The sequence below is a fragment of the Mesoplodon mirus genome (assembly GCF_964341445.2).
Source record: "Mesoplodon mirus genome assembly, chromosome: 2".
Taxonomy (NCBI): Eukaryota; Metazoa; Chordata; class Mammalia; order Artiodactyla; family Ziphiidae; genus Mesoplodon; species Mesoplodon mirus.
The window spans coordinates 197,878,485-197,897,482 of NC_138977.1; the positions used below are offsets into that span (position 1 = coordinate 197,878,485).

General features: G+C 47.1%; 1 protein-coding gene across 1 annotated transcript in view; it reads right to left on the bottom strand.

The window, feature by feature from the left end:
* Positions 1-1,362: 1,362 nt before the first annotated feature.
* Positions 1,363-18,998, bottom strand: part of PDLIM1 (PDZ and LIM domain 1) — a 42,669-nt gene continuing 25,033 nt past the window's right edge. The window contains exons 5-7 of the mRNA XM_082633570.1: positions 9,146-9,297; positions 2,307-2,424; positions 1,363-1,880 (exon numbers count right to left, since the gene is read on the bottom strand). Of these exons, the coding sequence (XP_082489696.1) occupies positions 1,694-1,880; positions 2,307-2,424; positions 9,146-9,297 (457 nt within the window). The 3' untranslated portion in view covers positions 1,363-1,693. The remainder of the gene's footprint in view (positions 1,881-2,306; positions 2,425-9,145; positions 9,298-18,998) is intronic.

Below are 18,998 nucleotides of genomic sequence, written 5' to 3' on the forward strand. Positions count from 1 at the left end.
TTGACACTCCCGGTATCTGGCCTCCACCGGAAGGGAGGCACCCTGTATGTAAGATCCACTCCTAAGAAGTAATACTGTCGTTGAGCGAGAAAAGCATCAGACATTTGGCACATTATCTGAGGAAAGGGACTGGAGAAAGTTCTAAGAATGTATATTACCCATTCATCCCCCTCCAGTCAATAAACCCAAGTCACAGTTGTCACTGTATTTGTAAATGCATCAAACTTGCTGTGGTTCAGAGAGCTTTCATTTTATGTTGATTTGCCCCAAATTACGAAGTTTCAGCCACCTTGCCTTTTACAAACTTAGAAAGAGTTTAAAGTAAGGATTAATAGAAAGAGAAAGGAAGGAAGGAAGGAAAAGATAGAAAGAAAAATCAAGAGCTTTAACATGAAGTAATTTTCTGCCTGAAAGTTTCTCTTCAGTCTTATAGATTAGAACTGCTTGTGTCTAAACTGTCTGCAGTGTGTCCAAGTTTCAGAGATCTGCAAAGTGAAATCCCAGCACTACCATCTAACTAGAAACCTTACTATTAGAAAGCTAGTCCCTTCATCAGTAAAGGACATCAGCTGTTGCCCGTGGTGATGAATACTACTTAGGGTAGATGATTTGCTGTTTCAGAGGAAGAAGGGTTGGTGGAGTGACCTGTCCATCTCTCTTAACAAATCAGTCTCTAGAGCAACGGGGGTGCTACTGTTTGAGCAAATGACTCCTTTAGTGGTTGGTCACCAAGAGATGACCTACAGTAACCTAAGATCTCTGACTCAAGGCCCCTTAACGGCCAGGGTTCCGGGTCTCTTCCTGGAGGAGAATGCATTTGCCACTTCCCTGAGCAACCTGCAGGTTTAGGGCTGCTGGCCACGGTCCTGAGTTTGCTTCCCTTCACAAAGGAGAGGGATTGTGATGGCAGCAAACCAGACCGGTAAAGCTCACCATCTATTATTTGGAAAGCATTCATTTCCTCTAAGTCCCCAAACAGCCAGATGTAAAGAAAACATTTCATCACAACATAACTATCTTATATTAGCATCAGAGAACGATAATCTGGAGCAATCTTCAAAGAAATGTAAGAACATGGCTGTTGGAAATTGCCTGGTGGTCCAATGGTTAGGACTGCGAGCTCTCACTGCCAAGGGCCCGGGTTCAATCCCTGCTCGGGGAACTAAGGTCCCATTTGCCACATGATGGGGCCAGAAAAAAAAAAGACTGTTTTCAGATGCCAGTTTTCTCACACCTGGAGGAGAAGGCCTGCAAATCTCAGAGGTATGGGAACCCCCAAACAAGAGAGGCCTCAGAAATCTCATCTGGCTTGAGACAGGAAATAGGATACATGGTCACATGAAAAAGAGACACCACACTGCCTTGAAGTCTATTAATTTATTGGATGAAACGAAATAATTGTCAGACATATTAAATTTGGTTTGGTTCAAGTTTGGCTGATGTCCATTTGCAGCAGAGATGAATGGAGGAGAAGAGAAGACACGGTGATGCTGGTAAGGGGACACTGAACAAAACCATCTTCCATTAATTATAAAAGCGGGCATCACACAGCCGGCGTGAGTCAGTTAGCTGACGAGCAGGGATAAAACCAAAGTAAGCGAGAACTTTCTAGATAAGAGAAGCCAGAGCTTTCAGAGGACAAGATGCAGCAGGGGCTCGTTGGGAGACCAGCGTTCGGTGCTGAGCTGCCGGCTCACTTGGGGAACACAGTGATCACATCGTAGCCCTCGGGTGGAGTGACCCGCTCCCGGGCGTGCTTTTCACAGTAGATCTGATCCTCCACAAAGAAGTGGCCCTTCTGTTTCAGGTTGGTGCCACAGTCGGTGCACACGTAACACTCAGGGTGGCGGTGACGGTCCCGCAGCTTCACAAACACGCCGCTGCAGGAGGGAGGGAGGAGAGGGGCTCCTTTAGTGACAAGCACCTGAAGGGGGCACCAGGCTTGGGGGCTTCTCCCAAGGGGCCCATCTGGCAGATCAGGGCCTCCTAACTGGCCTCCAGTCATAAAGGGGCTTCTCATGCCAAAGACATTACCCTTGAAGGCTTCGGGAGGTCCTTCCCACTTCAACAGAGCAGCCCTGCTTTTTCTGGGTTTACATGTTCATACCCTAAGGGTTCTACAGCCAAGGAAAGCCTTCACCACCTGGCTCTGGGACACAGGACCTACCTGGCCTCTCTGCTCCATTTTCCAGGCAGGATTTTTTTTCTCCATCACACCCAAAATGTGCAACATCCAGCACTTTCCACATTTTCATGGTTTACCCAACCTGCAGGGCCTCTGATGCCCCTGGAAGGCAGATACTCACACAATGCCAGTGCCACACTTGTCACACATGGGCAGCTTCTGGGCATTTCCAATCGATGCAGCCACTTTGGTGACTGGAGCCTTAACACTTCTGAATCCTGAGGGCTTGTTGGGATCCCCTAAAAGGAGGAAAACACTTGGGTTGGCCGGAAGTGTAGGATTGCATAAGTATCATTTAGCTCTTTCAGATTCACTTATATGTATGTTTCAGCAAGGTCATGGGCACTGGAGTCAAACAGACTTGACTCTGCTGTGTGATCCTGGGCAAGTTACTTCTCTGGTCTGCAGTTTCCTTTTCTATAAAACAGGAGATCATTTCCCCTTCACAGTGGGACAAAAAGATAAAAAAAGACACATAAAGCCCTCCCTGGCACGTGGTCAGCCCTCAAGACACAAATTACATTACATGCTGATTAAATACATGCAAACACTGATATGGGACTTAAAAATTAAAAATGCTTTATATAGGGCTTCCCTGGTGGCGCAGTGGTTGAGAGTCCGCCTGCCGATGCAGGGGACACGGGTTCGTGCCCCGGTCCAGGAAGATCCCACATGCCGCGGAGCGGCTGGGCCCGTGAGCCATGGCCGCTGAGCCTGCGCGTCCGGAGCCTGTGCTCCGCAGCGGGAGAGGCCACAACAGTGAGAGGCCTGCGTACTAAAAAAAAAAAAAAAAAAAATGCTTTATATAGAAAAAATAAATTAAAATGTCTGATAATCGAAAGGCAGTGTAGTCAGATGCCAAACGAAACCCACATTACAAAGAGAACAAAATCATTATAGTAGAGTGTGCTACAAGCAGCCAGATAAAAACCACCTGCTACAGGGCAGTCAGCAGCAGCCTTCCTGCAGTCAGCTTTCTGTGTACAAAACAAAGCTCCTAAGTTGCTGGGTGCTGAACTGCCTACAGCCCAGTTCATCACCTGTGTAGAGCCCTATGTAATGGTAGCTATTAATAATGGTAAGCTACTAAAATTACTGTTATTGCTATATATTTGGCTGGCTGTGTTTCCACATCACATTTTTTTTTTACTGTGATGTGGCCTAGCAAGCATTGTTAGGTTTGTCAGCTATTTATACATGTCTCTCTGGACTGCAAATTACTGGAGCACCAGAACCCTATTTCATATATTTTTCAATACTCCACAGAGCCTACCACGGGCTTAACAAATAATAGAGGCTCAATAAATACACAAGAAATAGATGATGAAATGCCATGACAAATGCATGATGGTCCCTCTCTTAGTCCAACATGCTTTGGCTCAGGAAGCTGGAGAAGTCTCTACACTGATGGTTCTGAATGGGCATCTTTGAGCATCCTGGGCACCAGGAGAGATTTCATAAAATTCACAGACCAGGCTCTACCCCAGACCTGCTGAAGGAGCATCTCCAGGTGCAGGGGCCCCAGGATCCTGTTCTATACTCCAGGTTAAAATCCACTTTAGACTAAAACAGCTGTTCTCAAATGCTGTTGTGCATCAGAATCACCTGGCAGGCTCATTAAAACCCAGATTGCTGGGCCCACTCCTAGAGTTTCTGATTAAGCAGGCCTGAGGTAGGGCCCAAGAGTTTGCATTTTTAACAAGTTCTCAGGGGCTGCTGCTGCTGGTCCAGGGACCACACTTTGAGAACCACTGAATAAGAGCAAAAAATGGCTTTCTGTGTCAGGTGAGGGGGCGAGGAGAGGGTCATCCCATATCTGCAGCCATGCTGGGCAATCCTGGGGCTGACACATGAGGGCCCTAGCTCGCTTGTCCTGTTCAAAAACGAGTCCCCATATGTTGGCTGGCGCTTCTGAACCAAAAATTGAGATTGTGTGTGACATAAGGGGCATTTAGAGTTGGCTAGGCATGGTAGACTGTATATTTTATCTGCAGTTATCCGTACCTTCCCATGTTTCCCAGTAGGTCAGTGCTTCTCTACGGGTGGTAATCTTGTTCCCTAGCAACAGTTTTGGTTGTCTCAATTGCAAGGGAGTGCTATTGGCATCTAGTGGGTAGAGGCCAGGAATGCTGCTGAGTGTCCTAAAATGCACAGGACAGCCCACCACAAGGGCTTATCTGGCCCAAAGTGTCAACAGCACTAAGGCTGAGGAAAACTTGCTCTTGGTGGAGTATATACTCCCCCATCCCATCGACTTTGGGTTTGGCCACAAGACTTGCTTTGGCCATCGGAGTGTGAGCAGATGTGAGTCCTGTTTGGGCAGAAGCACGAAGTGCACTTGTGTGGCTTGGCCCTAACCCCACTGAGCTGCTGCCCTCTGCCATAGGAAATCTTGCCATGTGCAACAGCACGGATGGACCTGGAGGGGATGATGCTTAGTGAAGTAAGTCAGGCAGAGAAAGGCAAATGCTATATGTTATCACTTGTATGTGGAATCTAAAAAATAAACAAATGAACAGAACAAAACAGAAAGAGACTCACAGATATGGAGAACAAACTAGTGGTTACCAGTGGGCAGAGAGAAGGGGGGGCAAGATAAGGGTAGGGGATTAAGAGGTACAAACTACCGTGTACAAAATCATAAGCTACAAGGATATACTGTAAAGCACAGCAAATATAGCCCATATTTTACAATAACTTGAAACAAAGAATCTAATATATTAAACCACTATGTTGTACACCTGAAATTTAGTAATATTGTACATCAACTATATATACTACAATTAAAAAAAAAAAAAGAACGGCAAGCCCTGGACAGTGACGCTGCTCTCTGCTGGGCTCCCAGATAAAGCCCGCCTCGCTGCAGCTTGTTCAGCTCTGCAGCGCCGCCTGCTGGCTCCATTTTCTACTCTCACCTATTCAGCCAGCACTGCAAATGCAAAAGAAATTTCCCTTCTTCCTTCCCTCTCCACTAGCTTACAGTAGAAATAGCTCCCTTCAGACTATGGGCTACTACAAAAATTTTCAAATATCTCTCCTTCCAATGAACCTTGCATCTCAAAGCTTTTGGGAAAAAAGTGAAAATGAATGGAGTAAAGCACAGCCTTTTTACTATCCACTTCAATGCTCAGCAACCCTCTGTGACTACATTACCTATAGAATCAAATTCATGGTCCTTAACCTTGCACCTGGTGGTCCTCCATGATCTGACTGCAGACCATCTGAGGATTTTCCGGGAAGCCTGGGAACCAGCCAAAATGAGCCTAGATACTTCCTGAGCAAGTCTCCAGCGTTCTTATCTCAGAGCCTGGGGTCCTGTGTTTCTCAGTCCATGATGGCTGGGGACAGATGAATGAATAAACAAGATGTGGTGTATACATACCACAGAATATTATTCTGCCTTAAAAAGGAGGGAAATGCTGACACATGCTACAGCATGGGTGACCCTTGAGGACAGTATGCTAAGTGAAATAAGCCAGGTACAAAAGGACAAGTACTGCACGATTCCACTCATATGAAATACACGGAATAGTCAAATTCATGGAAACAAAGTAGAATGGTGGCTTCCATGGGCTGGGGAGGAGGGAGCCATGAGGAGTGGGTGCAGAGTTTCGGTTTTGCAAGATGAAGAGTTCTGTGGATGGACGGTGAAGATGGCAGCACAGCAGTATGAGTGTCCGCGGTGCCATGGAATCATAAGCTTAAAAATGGTTAAGATGGTCAATTTTGTGTTAGGTATATGTCCCCACAGTGGAAAAAAAAATTAAAGCCTCCTTCTCCCTGCAATTTTTAGAATTCGACCCAGAGCAAGAGGAAGTGTGAGGAACCCAGGACCCTTTCTCCTAGTCCAGAGGCTGAATTTCACCCCAACTGAGAAGACCCACACTGAGTCTGGAGATCTGTCACCAAGCCCTGCTGCAGCCAGACCTCCCTCGGGGGCCTCACTGACTGTGTGCCTGGCACATTACACGCACTGGCTCCCTTCAGGCTTTAATTTTTTTTTTTTTTTTTTTTTTGCGGTACGTGGGCCTCTCACTGTTGTGGCCTCTCCCGTTGCGGAGCACAGGCTCCGGACGCGCAGGCTCAGTGGCCATGACTCACGGGTCCAGCCGCTCCACGCGGCATGTTGGATCTTCCCGGACCAGCGCACGAACCTGCGTCCCCTGCATCGGAAGGCGGACTCTCAACCACTGCGCCACCAGGGAAGCCCTCCCTTCAGGCTTTAAACTACCCGTGAAGTAGCCATCATTAGCCTCCCCGGATGTGTGCAGCTAGGGTGGGGCTGAGAGAGACGAGCCGCTTGCTGGAGGTCTCGGGCAGATCCTGGACACCAGTGCTGGCGGTGCAGCGCTGCTTCACGAGCCACAGGCCTTCTCGAATGCTAGCGACCCTCACGGAGTGCCTTCACCACGCACCAGCCACTGCCCTGAGCTTTGACCATGGCATCTCAAGTGAAAACAGGTATTGGAGCTCCCTCACTTGAGAGCCTTCTGCAGGTGGTAGATGTCTGGATTGGAACTTATGCTGTCCCATTCAGTGAAAATTTAATGCAAGTGCATATTAAGAGAGAAGGGAGAGACCCCAAGATCTGTTATCTCCCTTTTCCTTTTTAGCAAAATTTTTATTTTCTTTGGAGCAAGAAGATAGCCAGCCATCCAGCCCAGGCGAGAAAAACTATAATTCTCAGACTCTCTCGCAACTAGATGGGGCCATGTGACTAAATTCTGGTCAGAATATAAGTGGAATAGTCATGTGGGACCTCTGGGAAAAAGAAAGTTGGTTCATCTGAAAGGGGGTTTCCCCAATTAGCCCTTCCCCTGTTCTTCCTTCCTGGTCCCTGGAAGTAGGTGTGATGGCTGGAGCACCAGCTGCCAACTAGAACCATGAGGTAGCCTTGAGAATGGAAGCCACTGGCTTGGCAGGTAAGAATACAGGATGGAAGGGATGAAGCATGAAGAGCAGGGAGCTGCCACCTCAGGGCAACTCAGTGATCCTGGGCTTCAAGTCCTTCTCTGTGACCTCTGTGACCTGAGGGCATGCAGTGAGGTGAGCCCTGCAATGTCTGTCTATGTTCTACTTTGGGCTGGAATGGACTGACTTTTCCTCTCTTAACTGAAGGGTTTTGCACCCACTACTCAGAGTATAGTTGTGGTTTCTCACGTTTTGAAAGACCATCATCCTCTAGGGTTGGTCCCCAAATCATCTGTCAGTTGGGCTAAGACTGGAACTTAATACAGAGTATATGACTCATTCCTTTCAAACTGCACAGGTACTCCAAGCAGAGCGGGAAATTACTGGTAGGGACAATATCCTTCTAGCATAAAATAAGAATTTTCCTAATATCCTGTGCTTGTAAATTGCCAATTTCTCTAAAGAACCACCCAAATGGGGAGGAAGCTTGGGTGCTGAGTGTGTTCAGGAGGGAACTTTCAGCTCAGGAAGGACTCATGCGAAGCCAACTCTGCAGCTGGGGGCTTCCAGGCGGAAGGTGACTCTTCCAGAGGGCACTCAGCTCTGACCCTCACTGGCCGCCCTGGGCAAAGAACCAACCCCTCAGGAGCCTGGCTGAAGCGGGTCTCAGAAACAGAACAACCAAGTGTCCCTCTCAGAAGTACCAGCTCTCCTCACAGGCAGGCACGCTGGGAAGAAGAAGAGAGCAAGAGAAGGCAGGGCTCCGGCGAGCCTCGTGGAAAGGGACAGCGCAGAGTATGGAGGGTTGGGCCTCGTTGAGACCAGGAAGGGCTGCAAAACCCAACTCTCCAGAACTCACTGGTAGTTAGGCTGATGGCGAGAATCAGAGGCACTTGTGAATGACCACCTGGGAGGTGGGCAAGCCCGAGAGCTGTCACTCACAGGTCACCTTTGTGAGAAGGGGAAAAAAACATCTCTTCTGCAACACACCCATCTGCCAGAAATTTCTCCTTGTTGTTGTTACAAAGCTATTGAGACAGCTTTGCTGCCACCCACTTGAAAATTATCGTAAGAAACACAGAGTGTATGATGTGTAGAGGGTAAAGACTGTCTCCTGAGACCTGCAGAGCCACATGTGTGGCCCTGGGCACCTCGGGCATTGGAGCTCACGTGTGCACAAGCTAAGGCTGGCCTGGAGCCTCTTGATGAGGTCTCAAACATCATAACAGTTACGAAGCACCTACTGTGTGCTGGTCACAGTGACAGGTGTTTTGTGTAATTTATAACATTTGATCCACACACCAGTCTTAGAGAAAAGGGTTTTCATCCCTGATTGACATATGAGCCAACAAGCCTGGAAAGGTTCAGAGACCTGCCTAAGGTCACTCGGTGGAGGGATGTGGCCAAACTGGGGGCCTTCCGGTTCTCAGGAAGCCATCCTCCCTAGAGCAAGAACAAGCACATGGCCCCAAAGTAAAGCTCAGAGCCTGACTTCACTGCTGCTGATTCATTTCATTCTGCATGTCATTCATATCCCATGGCCTTCACCCACTCACAGGTGCCAACCACCACAGAAACATGGTGTGTGGGCTCAAACCAAACCAGTGGCCAAGGGACAGACGACAGAATCCCACAACAGTCAAGCTCCCCACGTCCTCAGCCTCCCCATGCGCCTGTGACAGGAAACAGCTAGGCAGGTGTGGCTGGGAGCTCATTCATTCCTCCTCCCACTCCACCCCCCTTTTTCTTTTTTTTTTTGGCCGGGCCTCGCAGCTTGCAGAATCTTATTTCCCTGACCAGGCATTGAACCCGCGCCCTCAGCGGTGAAAGCACAGAGTCCTAACCACTGGACCGCCACGGAGTTCCCTCTTTTTTTTTTTTTTTTAAAGAGTTTTTAGCCTTTTAAGAGCCACGCCTTGCAAAGCACACTGTGCTCTTTCCACCTCTTCAGGGCTGTGTTCATCTGTGTTTCAGCAATGACTGCTCCTCAGCCCAGGCCTTGAACAAGAGCCTCTGACCATACACACACACACACACACGACTGATTACCTTTCTCCTCAGACTCCAGGATTTCCTGCAAAACCAGGAATGAAGTGGACTGTTTCGGAGGCTCATTTAACTCTTGTTTCTCCTGAAGCATCTTGTAAACTTCAGATTCTTTGTCAATGACGAGTCCGCCTGGAAGCTGACAGTGGTCTAAGCTGTGAAGAATGTTTGCAAGTTCATTAGGACATGTCAGAAGTTAGGAGAAAAAAATTCACCAGGCACCCCCTTCCAAGAGAAGGCACCCATGAATCAAAGGGTGGAGAGAAATGATCCCAATGGACGAAGCCTTCTTTAATGCAGCCATAGACCTCCTGCCGATACTGTGAGGTGTCTGTAGGCAGAGCCGGCTGCTGCTTCCAGACAATAAGAGGCTAGTTTTCCAAATAGTTTCAGTGATTCAATTACTTTTTAGCCTAATCCTATGGAATGGGAATGCCGTGCTTCTTTCAAAATTACATAAACAACATGATGTCGAAAGAACATTTATAGGAGGGAAAATGTCAACCACAATCCGAGCACTAAAAACTCAGCTGGGTCCCCTTAGTACGGGCCACATTCTTTCCCCAGAGCAGAAATGAGTGTTCTTTATTGCTGATGACACCGAAAGGCTCTCTCTGTCTCCATAAACTCTCCTAATTCTCACAGCAAGGAGCTCTGGCCTCTTCACCTACCACACAGAAGTAATAGTGTCTGCCCTGCTCAGTTCACACCGTTGTTGGCAAGGATGAGAAAGGCAAGAACTTTGTTTTCTGTTTTCTTGGTTTTTTTATTAGAGTTGAATTACAATGTTGTGTTAGTTTCAGGTGTACAGCAAAGTGAATCCGTTATACACATGCCTATATCCATTCTTTTTTAGATTCCTTTCCCAAATAGGCCATTACAGAGTGTTGAGGAGAGTTCCCTGTGCTCTACACAGGGTCCTTATTAGTCATCTATTTATATACAGTAGTGTGTGTATGTCAATCCCAAGCTCCCAGTTTACCCCTCTACCTTCACCCCCCCCCTTAACCCCGGTAGCCATAAGTCTGTTTTCTACATCTGCAACTCTCTTTCTGTTTTGTAAATAAGTTCCTCTGTACCATTTTTTAGATTCCACACATACGCGGTATCACATATTTGTCCTTATCGGACTTACTTCACTCAGTATGACGCTCTCGACGTAAGTGCTTTGTAAACAGTGAAGTGCTGTTCGGTTGAGCGAGGGGCAGAGGCCTCAGCTCGGGCCCAGGGACGGGGCAAAAGCCAGGCCTTGCCGCCCACACCTCCCCGTGTCCTTCTGGGCTCCCCACGACGGGGTGAGACGGGCAGAGCTGGCGGCCTCTTTCCCCCAGGGCCCATTTTCCAGGGGAGACACCTCTGCTGCCTGGTTTCGGGGAAGTGAAAGGAGGTAAACTCCAGTCAGCTTTACCTGTGAAGTCTCTCCTGAGTCCCACCCCTTTGCACCACCCCCTCCTCCCCTGTCCCAGCCACGCCATCTGTTAACAGCACGGCTGACCAGCTTCGCAACTTGTTCCTCTGCCGCCACTCTCAGCCCCCAGGACCGCCTTACTTTTTTGACCAGAGGCCAGAGTGGTATTTTAAACACAAGAATCAGACTGTGTGGGGATGTGGCTCCAAGTGTTCCCATCTGACTCAGAACCAAATATTCACAGTTTTAGTAACAAGACACAAGCTTAACCAAACTCATCTCCTTTGGAGTAAATATTCATTACAAAAAGTAGAAAGGCCCTACAAGATGTGGCTGTGCTCCCCTCTCCAAACACATCGCCTGGCACCCCTTGCTCACTCCAGTGAGACCAGCCTTCATGGGGTTTCTAGGACACACCAGCCTCAGGGCCTTTGCACATCCTGCTCCCTCTGCCTGGAACGCTCCCTCCCCAGAGAGCCCCGTGGCTCCCACACTTCACTCAGGTCTCTGCTCAGATGTCCCTCCTCAGAGAGGGTCCCCGACCCTCAGCTTAAAACAGTCCACTCCATCCCTGTCACTCTTCCCCTTGCTCTGCTACATCTTTCTCCATGTTGTTTCTCACTCACCATCAGTTATACTTGTTTCCTTATGGTCTGTCTTCCCCTGGAAAGTAAGCCCCATGAGGGCAGGGCCATGGCCTGCCTTGTTCACCACTGTGTTCCTGCCCTGTATCAGCGCCTGGCACAGGGCTGGGGCATGGTAGGTGTTAGAGAAGTGGATTAAGCACCTTTCTCCTCCTCACTGCACCCTCTCCCTGCTCCTGTGGGGTTGCAGGGAATCCCCCAGGGCTGTGCCAGGGACATGGGCAGTCCAGCCTCCTGGGCCCAGATCACCTCCTGTCTCTCAGACTCAGCTGCTTTTTCAGAGGCCTCCACCCACTAGGGAAGAGGGGCAGTGTGCCCAGTAGAGCAAGAGAGGAAATACCAGATGGTGGTGCAGTTTATCACCCACCCATTGCATAATCAGTTCACATTCCACTTTAAATGTGACTCAAGGCCCCGGCTGGAAGCAGGGTCACTCGCATCAGTGAAGCTCTAGGTTTTCCCTTTGACTACAACCAGGTTTTCACAATAGAGGACAAAGCCCTCAAAGAGTGACATCTGTTCTGCTGTTCTCAGGGAAGGTCAAAATGCAAGTAGAGAGATTCATCAGCTGGTCACTTGTGTAGGCCATGGTGGGGGGGTGGGGGAGGGAAGCCACCACCCCTGCCCGTCCACAGCTGCTGGTCTCTGTCCGTGTCTCTTTCCCTCCGTCCCCCAGGCAGGTGATGGGCCACCCTGAGGAGCGGTTGTAACCAGGGGCCACAGTCTTCCTGTGGCCCACCTTTTTAGCCCTGTTGTCTGAGATACATGCTGGACTCTTTCTTTGGGTCTTGAGTTCTGAGCTTGCCCTATAATAAATGTATTATGTTATTTTGACAAATATTTTTTTCTATTACACTTAGAACTATTTTAAAATCAAGATCAGACCGTGGAATGTTCTTGGGGAGAATTTTTCCCCTTCTTTGGTGTATGTTGTTATGTCTGGAAGCCACCAAGGGACTGCTAAAAATGACAGAAGCCGAACTACAAGGTCATCACATATTCTTCCAGCAAATGGTCTTGGAAAGTATTCCATGATTAATGAAAAGAAAACAGCTTACTATTTATTCTCAAATAATGATAATATCTTTCTACCACTTGACAATTTATAAAGCACTTTCAATACCCATCACCTTATTGGAAGCATTGATCTGCTTAATTCAAAGATAATATCCTAAGACCCAAGTCTTAGATGTTAGACTATCAGATATAGACAAATGACATCATAATATATTTTTAAAAAAATCCTAGGACAAAAACATCCATGAGAAATGGAGCCCCCAAAGAAAGCATTCTCACTTTTTATATATAGTAACAGCATTGAAAGGAAGAATTCTATAGTGATAAGCTCTCAAAAATAGGAGCTACATGACTGAGTCACCAGGAGAAAAACTTCTGAGAGTGGGTCACTAAAAGTAAGCACAGTCTTCTAAACCCAGTCTTTACAATTTTAATAACAAAATACAATATTTTAATCAAATTTAACTCCTTTGGAGTAACTATCCATTACACTTTTCATGTTCCCTGCTTCTTGTTTCTCCCTGAGTCAGACTTGGTGCTGAATGTACGCCAGTTCCCTAAATGTTTGTTTTCTTTCAGTCTTTTAGGCCCTGACCACAGGGCCTGTCTCCCCAGGGATATCACAGCCAGGTGGTGCTCTCCCTGACGAGGTGGCTGACGTAGCTGGGTGTTTTAAGGCTGGTGGTCTTTAGAACGTCACAAGAAAACTCCACTTGAGCTCGTTTCCAAGAGGAGGATTTCAGAAGCCGAGCCTGCAGACCTTGTGTGACACAAAGGCCTGTTCCAGCCAAAAGAGCAGCTGGGGTGAAGGTAAGAAGGTCAAGGAGAACAGAGGAAAAGCACACCCATGGCTTTGGAACAGCAACCCTGGGGTGAGCATCTACTCCATCAGGACGGTGAAGTGACCAGAGTGGGGACATAAGAGACTCTTTAAATTTTTTTTTTTAAACTTGAGCCATCACCCATGGCAGCAACTTAATAATCTGTATATAAATCTCAAATAAAACAAGGAAGCCATAAGAAAAAAATGCCCACTGCTGATAAAACCTTAATGGCATCATCTTCTCACATACTAAGTCAGCTTTGGTTCTGCACTAAAACTGCCTGTGTGTGTGACAAAGTTTGGGACACAAAGAGGGATTACTTGAATTATAAGATGCATCCAGACAGGAGAAGACATTCTCTTCATAAAAATTGTTTTCCCATCTGGGAAGATGGAGTAGACATAAGTTTCCCTGTTCCTCCCACTAAGTGCAACTAAGAACCCTGGACATTCTATATAAGATGAACACAAGAAGACTCGGGGGACTTCCCTGGTGGCGCAGTGGTTAAGAACCCGCCTGCCAATGCAGGGGACACGGGTTCGAGCCCTGGTCCGGGAAGATCCCACATGCCGTGGAGCAACTTAAGCCTGTGCGCCACAACTACTGAGCCTCCGCTCTAGAGCCTGCGAGCCACAACTACTGAGCCCACGTGCCACAACTACTGAAGCCTGTGCACGTAGAGCCCATGCTCCACAACAAGAGAAGCCACCACAATGAGAAGCCCATGCACCACAATGAAGAGTGGCCCCTGTTCGCCGCAACTAGAGAAAGCCCATGCGCAGCAACAAAAGACCCAACGCAGCCAAAAATAAATGAATAAATAAATAAAATTTATATTAAAAAGAAGACTCTGAAAGGGGGACAGAAGAAGGCAGACCAGCCAGAGACCTTGGGACCCAAGGAATGACAGTGGTCATACACTCCAGGCTCCAGTAGGGAGCACGTATGTCACCCCCACCCAGCAGTGACAAGGCCACCACTCACCTGCAGTGAGTCTGTGGAGGGCATGTGGGTAGCCAGAACTCCCACTCTAGCAATAATGAGCAGCCTCCAGTAACCTCCAGTGTCAACACAGTAGAGTGGGGAAACTGGACTTCTATCCCCACCTTGGTTGACACCACTCCTCATGGTGGCCCATCACCTGACCTGGGGATGGGAGGCTCCCACAGTCCCCTGAGGGTGGGAGGGAGAGAGACAAGAGCAGGGACCAGCAGCTGTGGACATACAGGGGTGGTGGCTTCCCTTCCCCCCACTGCAGCCTGTTGTAAGTGACCAGCTGGTAAGTCTCTTCTACTTAAATTTTGACCTTCCCTGAGAGCAGCAGAGCATGTTCATTCTGTGAGCTTCATTGCTGTTATTGACCCTGCTTCCAGCTGGGAACCTGAGTACTTCAAGTGCCCCAGGAGTCTGACAGGAAAAAGAAAAAGAGAGGAGAGGAAGAAGGAACTTGGGGAGAATTACCCAGGGAAAACCTATACCTCAGTTTTCTTTTTTTTTTTAATTTAATTTTATTTTTAATTTTGGCCATGCTGCGTGGCTTGTGGGATCTTAGTTCCCCTACCAGGGATTGAACCTGGGCCTATGGCAGTGAAAGCGCTGAGTCCTAACCACTGGACTGACAGGGAAGTCCCTCAGTTTTCTTTTTAAAATGACATGTGAGCTAGTTATACAATGAGTGGGTGCAAAATGAGTGAGTAAACATAATTGGAATAATTCATCTGCACTTGTAAAATTGTCTTTACCCCTAAAGATAAAGTGGTTAGATTTGCTGAGAAAACTGTTGGTAGCCATTGCCTGCATTCTTGAACCTGGGAGACAGCCTGGTGGACTGAAGAGCATGTGGCTTTATTTCTCACAAATTAGAACTTGTTTACATACAAACCTATCCTTCTGTATTGATAAATTGCACCACCATCCGATATTTGTTCTTTGGTTCCACTGGGTACACTGTCCCTCTTCCCTAGAGGGTGGAGGCTTCTGAAAAAACAGCCGAGGCTGAGAGGCAGGAGGTGATCTGAGCCCAGATATCCAGAAAAGGACTAGAGGATATGTTGATGGCAAATAAGCTCATGAAAAGATGTTCAACATCATTACCCACAAGGCAAGTGCAAATTAAAACCACAGTGATACATTACTACACACCTATGAGAATGGCTAGAATAAAAAATAGTGGCAACACCAAATGCTGGAGAGGATACGGAGTAACTAGATCAAACATTGTAAGTAGGAATGTAAAATGGTACAGATATTCTGCAAAAGTGTTTGGTAGTTTCTGTAAAATTAAACATGTAACTACCTTATGACCCAGCAGTTGTACTCCTGGTCATTTATCCCAGAGATGAAAATTTATGGTTACACAAAAACCTGTTCACAAATCTTTACAGCCACTTTATCCATAATAGCCAAAAATAAGACACAACCCAGATGTCCTTCAATGGGTGAATGGTTAAACAAACTGTGGTATATCCATACCATGGAATAAAAAGGAACAAAAGAGGATAGAACAACCAGACAGAAGATTTATAAACAAACCGAGGACCCGAACCACACTATAGACCAGTTGTACCTACCAGTTGTACCTAACACATACAGAACACTACCCCCAACAACAGCAGAATATACATTCTTCTCAGGTGCACACAGAGCATTCTCCAAGATAGATCACAGGTTAGGCCACAAAAAAGTCTTCACAAATTTAAGACGACTGAAATCACCAAGTATCTTTTCTGACTACAGTGGAATGAAACTAGAAATCAACAGCAAAAGGAAAACTGGAAAGTTCACAAACATGAGGAAATTAACCCACTCATGAACAATGAGACAAAGAAGTCACAACGGAAATTAAAGAATATTTTGAGACAAATGAAAATGAAAAAAGAATATATCAAAACTTACAGGACATAGCAAAAGCTGAGAAAAAACATTATAATAGCAGTAATGCCTAATTTAAAAAGAAGAAAGATCTCAAATAAGCAAACTTTACACCTCAAGGAACAAGAAAAAGAAGAACAAACTAAAATTAGCAGAAGGGGACTTCCCTGGTGGCACAGTGGTTAAGAATCTGCCTGCCAATGCAGGGGACACGGGTTCGAGCCCTGCTCCGGGAAGATCCCACATGCTGCGGAGCAACTAAGTCCATGCGCCACAACTACTGAGCCTGTGCTCTAGAGCCCACAAGCTACAACTACTGAGCCCGCGTGCCACAACTACTGAAGCTTGCGCACCTGGAGCCCGTGCTCCACAATAAGAGAAGTCACCACAACGAGTGGTGCACTGCAACAAAGAGTAGCCCCCACTCGCCACAACTAGAGAAAGCCTGCACACAGCAATGAAGACCCAACGCAGCCAAATAATAAAATAAAATAAATTTAAATAAATAACGTTAGCAGAAGGAAGAAAATAATAAAGACTACAGCAGACATAAAATAGAAAAGAGAAAAACAATAGGAAAACTGGAATAAAATTAAGATTCTGGTTTTTTGAAAAGGTCAACAAAATTGACAAACCCTTAGCTAGACTAAGAAAAAAAGGAGAGAAGACTGAAATAACAAAAAATCAGAAATGAAAGAGGAGACACTACCATGCCTGTGACAAATAAAAAATCATAAAAGACTATTATGAACAATTATTTACCAACAAACTGGATAGCCTAGAAGAAATAGATAAATTCCTACCAAGACTGAATCATGAAAGAAAAAAAAATCTGGACAGACCTATAATAAATAACATGATTGAATCAGTAATCAAAAATCTCCCAACATGGGGCTTCCCTGGTGGCGCAGTGGTTGAGAGTCCGCCTGCCGATGCAGGGGACGTGGGTTCGTGCCCCGGTCGGGGGTGGGGGGGGTGGTCCCACATGCCGCGGAGCGGCTGGGCCCATGAGCCGTGGCCGCTGGGCCTGCGCGTCCAGAGCCTGTGCTCCGCAGCGGGAGAGGCCACAACAGTCAGAGGCCCGCGTACCGCAAAAAAAAAAAAAAAAAAAAAAAAAAAAAAAATCTCCCAACAGGGCTTCCCTGGTGGCACAGTGGTTAAGAATCCGTCTGCCAATGCAGGGGACATGGGTTTGAGCCCTGGTCCAGGAAGATCCCACATGCTGCAGAGCAGCTAAGCCCGTGCGCCACAACTACTGAGCCTGCGCTCTAAAGCCCGCGCCTAGAGCCCATGCTCTGCAACAAGAGAAGCCACCACGATGAGAAGCCCGTGCACCGAAACGAAGAGTAGCCCCCGCTCACCACAACTAGAGAAAGCCTGCACACAGCAACGAAGACCCAATGCAGCCAAAAATAAATAAGTTAAATAAATTTTTTTTTAATGTCATAAAAGTCTTAAAATATATATATAGCAACAAAAAAGCCCAGAACCAGATGGCTTCACTGGAGAATTCTACCAACTATTCAAAGAAAAATTAATATGTGATTTTTATGTAGGTGGGGAGAAAAGATATAGGCTGACTCAGAAAAACTGTTCATGTCTGAGCTGCCCTAACCTCGTTACCCCAGTGTTCACCAAATATGCAATTCTGAGAAACCCTATGTAATCACTTTTGGAAGGGGAGCCTGGTCAGAGTGCTCCCTAAATTTTAATCTTCAAAGGCCTAGATGTTGGATCTAATAAGAAACCAGAGGAGTAATTTTGGGCACCGGGAGAAGAGGGAGGAACATCCAGACCCCCAGGCCAGTTCTCTGTGGGCTGTGGGCAAGTTTAGTTAGAGGGGCAAGCAGCCACCTTCATGATGGAGGTTTTCTTCTGACCAAGCTCCAGTGAGTCAGGGCTAATATAATCCCTCTGGTATCAACTGAACAAAGAACAATGAATGCTTCCCTTTATTTCCACTGTACCTGCTTAGAAATCTGCCCCATGAGTTTATGGGGGGATCACCTGAGAACACAAATTGGAAAAGCTAGTATCCTGGGACTATTGTGGTGGCTACGGGAGCCCAACTGCTTATTCCATGAATACCACTCCATCAGGAAGGTAATCAATTGTACTGGTTGGCTGAACTTAAGCTACAGTGCTGGGAAAGAAAGAAACTTACCCTAAGTTACAGCAAAATCTTCTCCATGACATTTGTCTACATGCTTCAGCCCTCTGGAGCCCCAAGTACTGAGAAGTGATGGGTATGGAGCTCCTTATGCATGCTGAAATCAGTAACAAGTAGCATTTACCGAGCACCACCAGAGGCCAGGCCCCAGGCTGGATGACAGTTTTTGCACATTGCATTGAAATTTCTCAATAACCTGGTGGTGAGGTAGTTCGTATTATCTGCTTTATAGATGAAGAGACTGAGTTTCAGAAGTTACGTGGTTTGCCCAGGGTCCCACAGCTAGCAAGAGGCAGAGCTGGAATTCAGTCGATAAAGCCTGCACCTTTAAGGAAGTATCAAGCAGTATCACATACATGATGAAATCCAGGCCCCAAATCACCAGAAAAGGACCAGAGCCTCTAAACTCAGTAGAAAGGGGTCAGAAGGCAGGTGAAAGCTTTCTGCTGATCAGAGCCACATTTCCTCCACCCACTTGGTACACAGTAGGCACTCAGTAAACAACTGTTAAGCTGAACTGACCCAGAGGCCCTCCCACTCAACCGTGTGTGCTGAGAGAACAGGAGGCAGATGGCGGGCACCTCTTGGCCTGCCTTCCCCGTTGAATTTGGCAGTGGCAACGCTGTCTGTGTTCTTGTCTGACGGGGATGGGGCCCTGGGAAATCCTACAAGACAGACGGCCACACACACACCAGGCTGCTTTGAAGGGCATGCGACAAAGAAACTCAGAGTGCGCCCCAGGGTATCCGTGATGACCTCAGATGCAAAGTATGAAGTGAGCCAATTCTGTAACCTCAGCGAATTTCACAGACTAAACAGTGGCGGGTGAGCGCTTGTGACTTCTGCTGACAGAGCGGCAACATGACCTGGTAGCTGCTGGGTTTGCACGAGAATCTTCCTTCACTGATAGGCACAAGTGGCC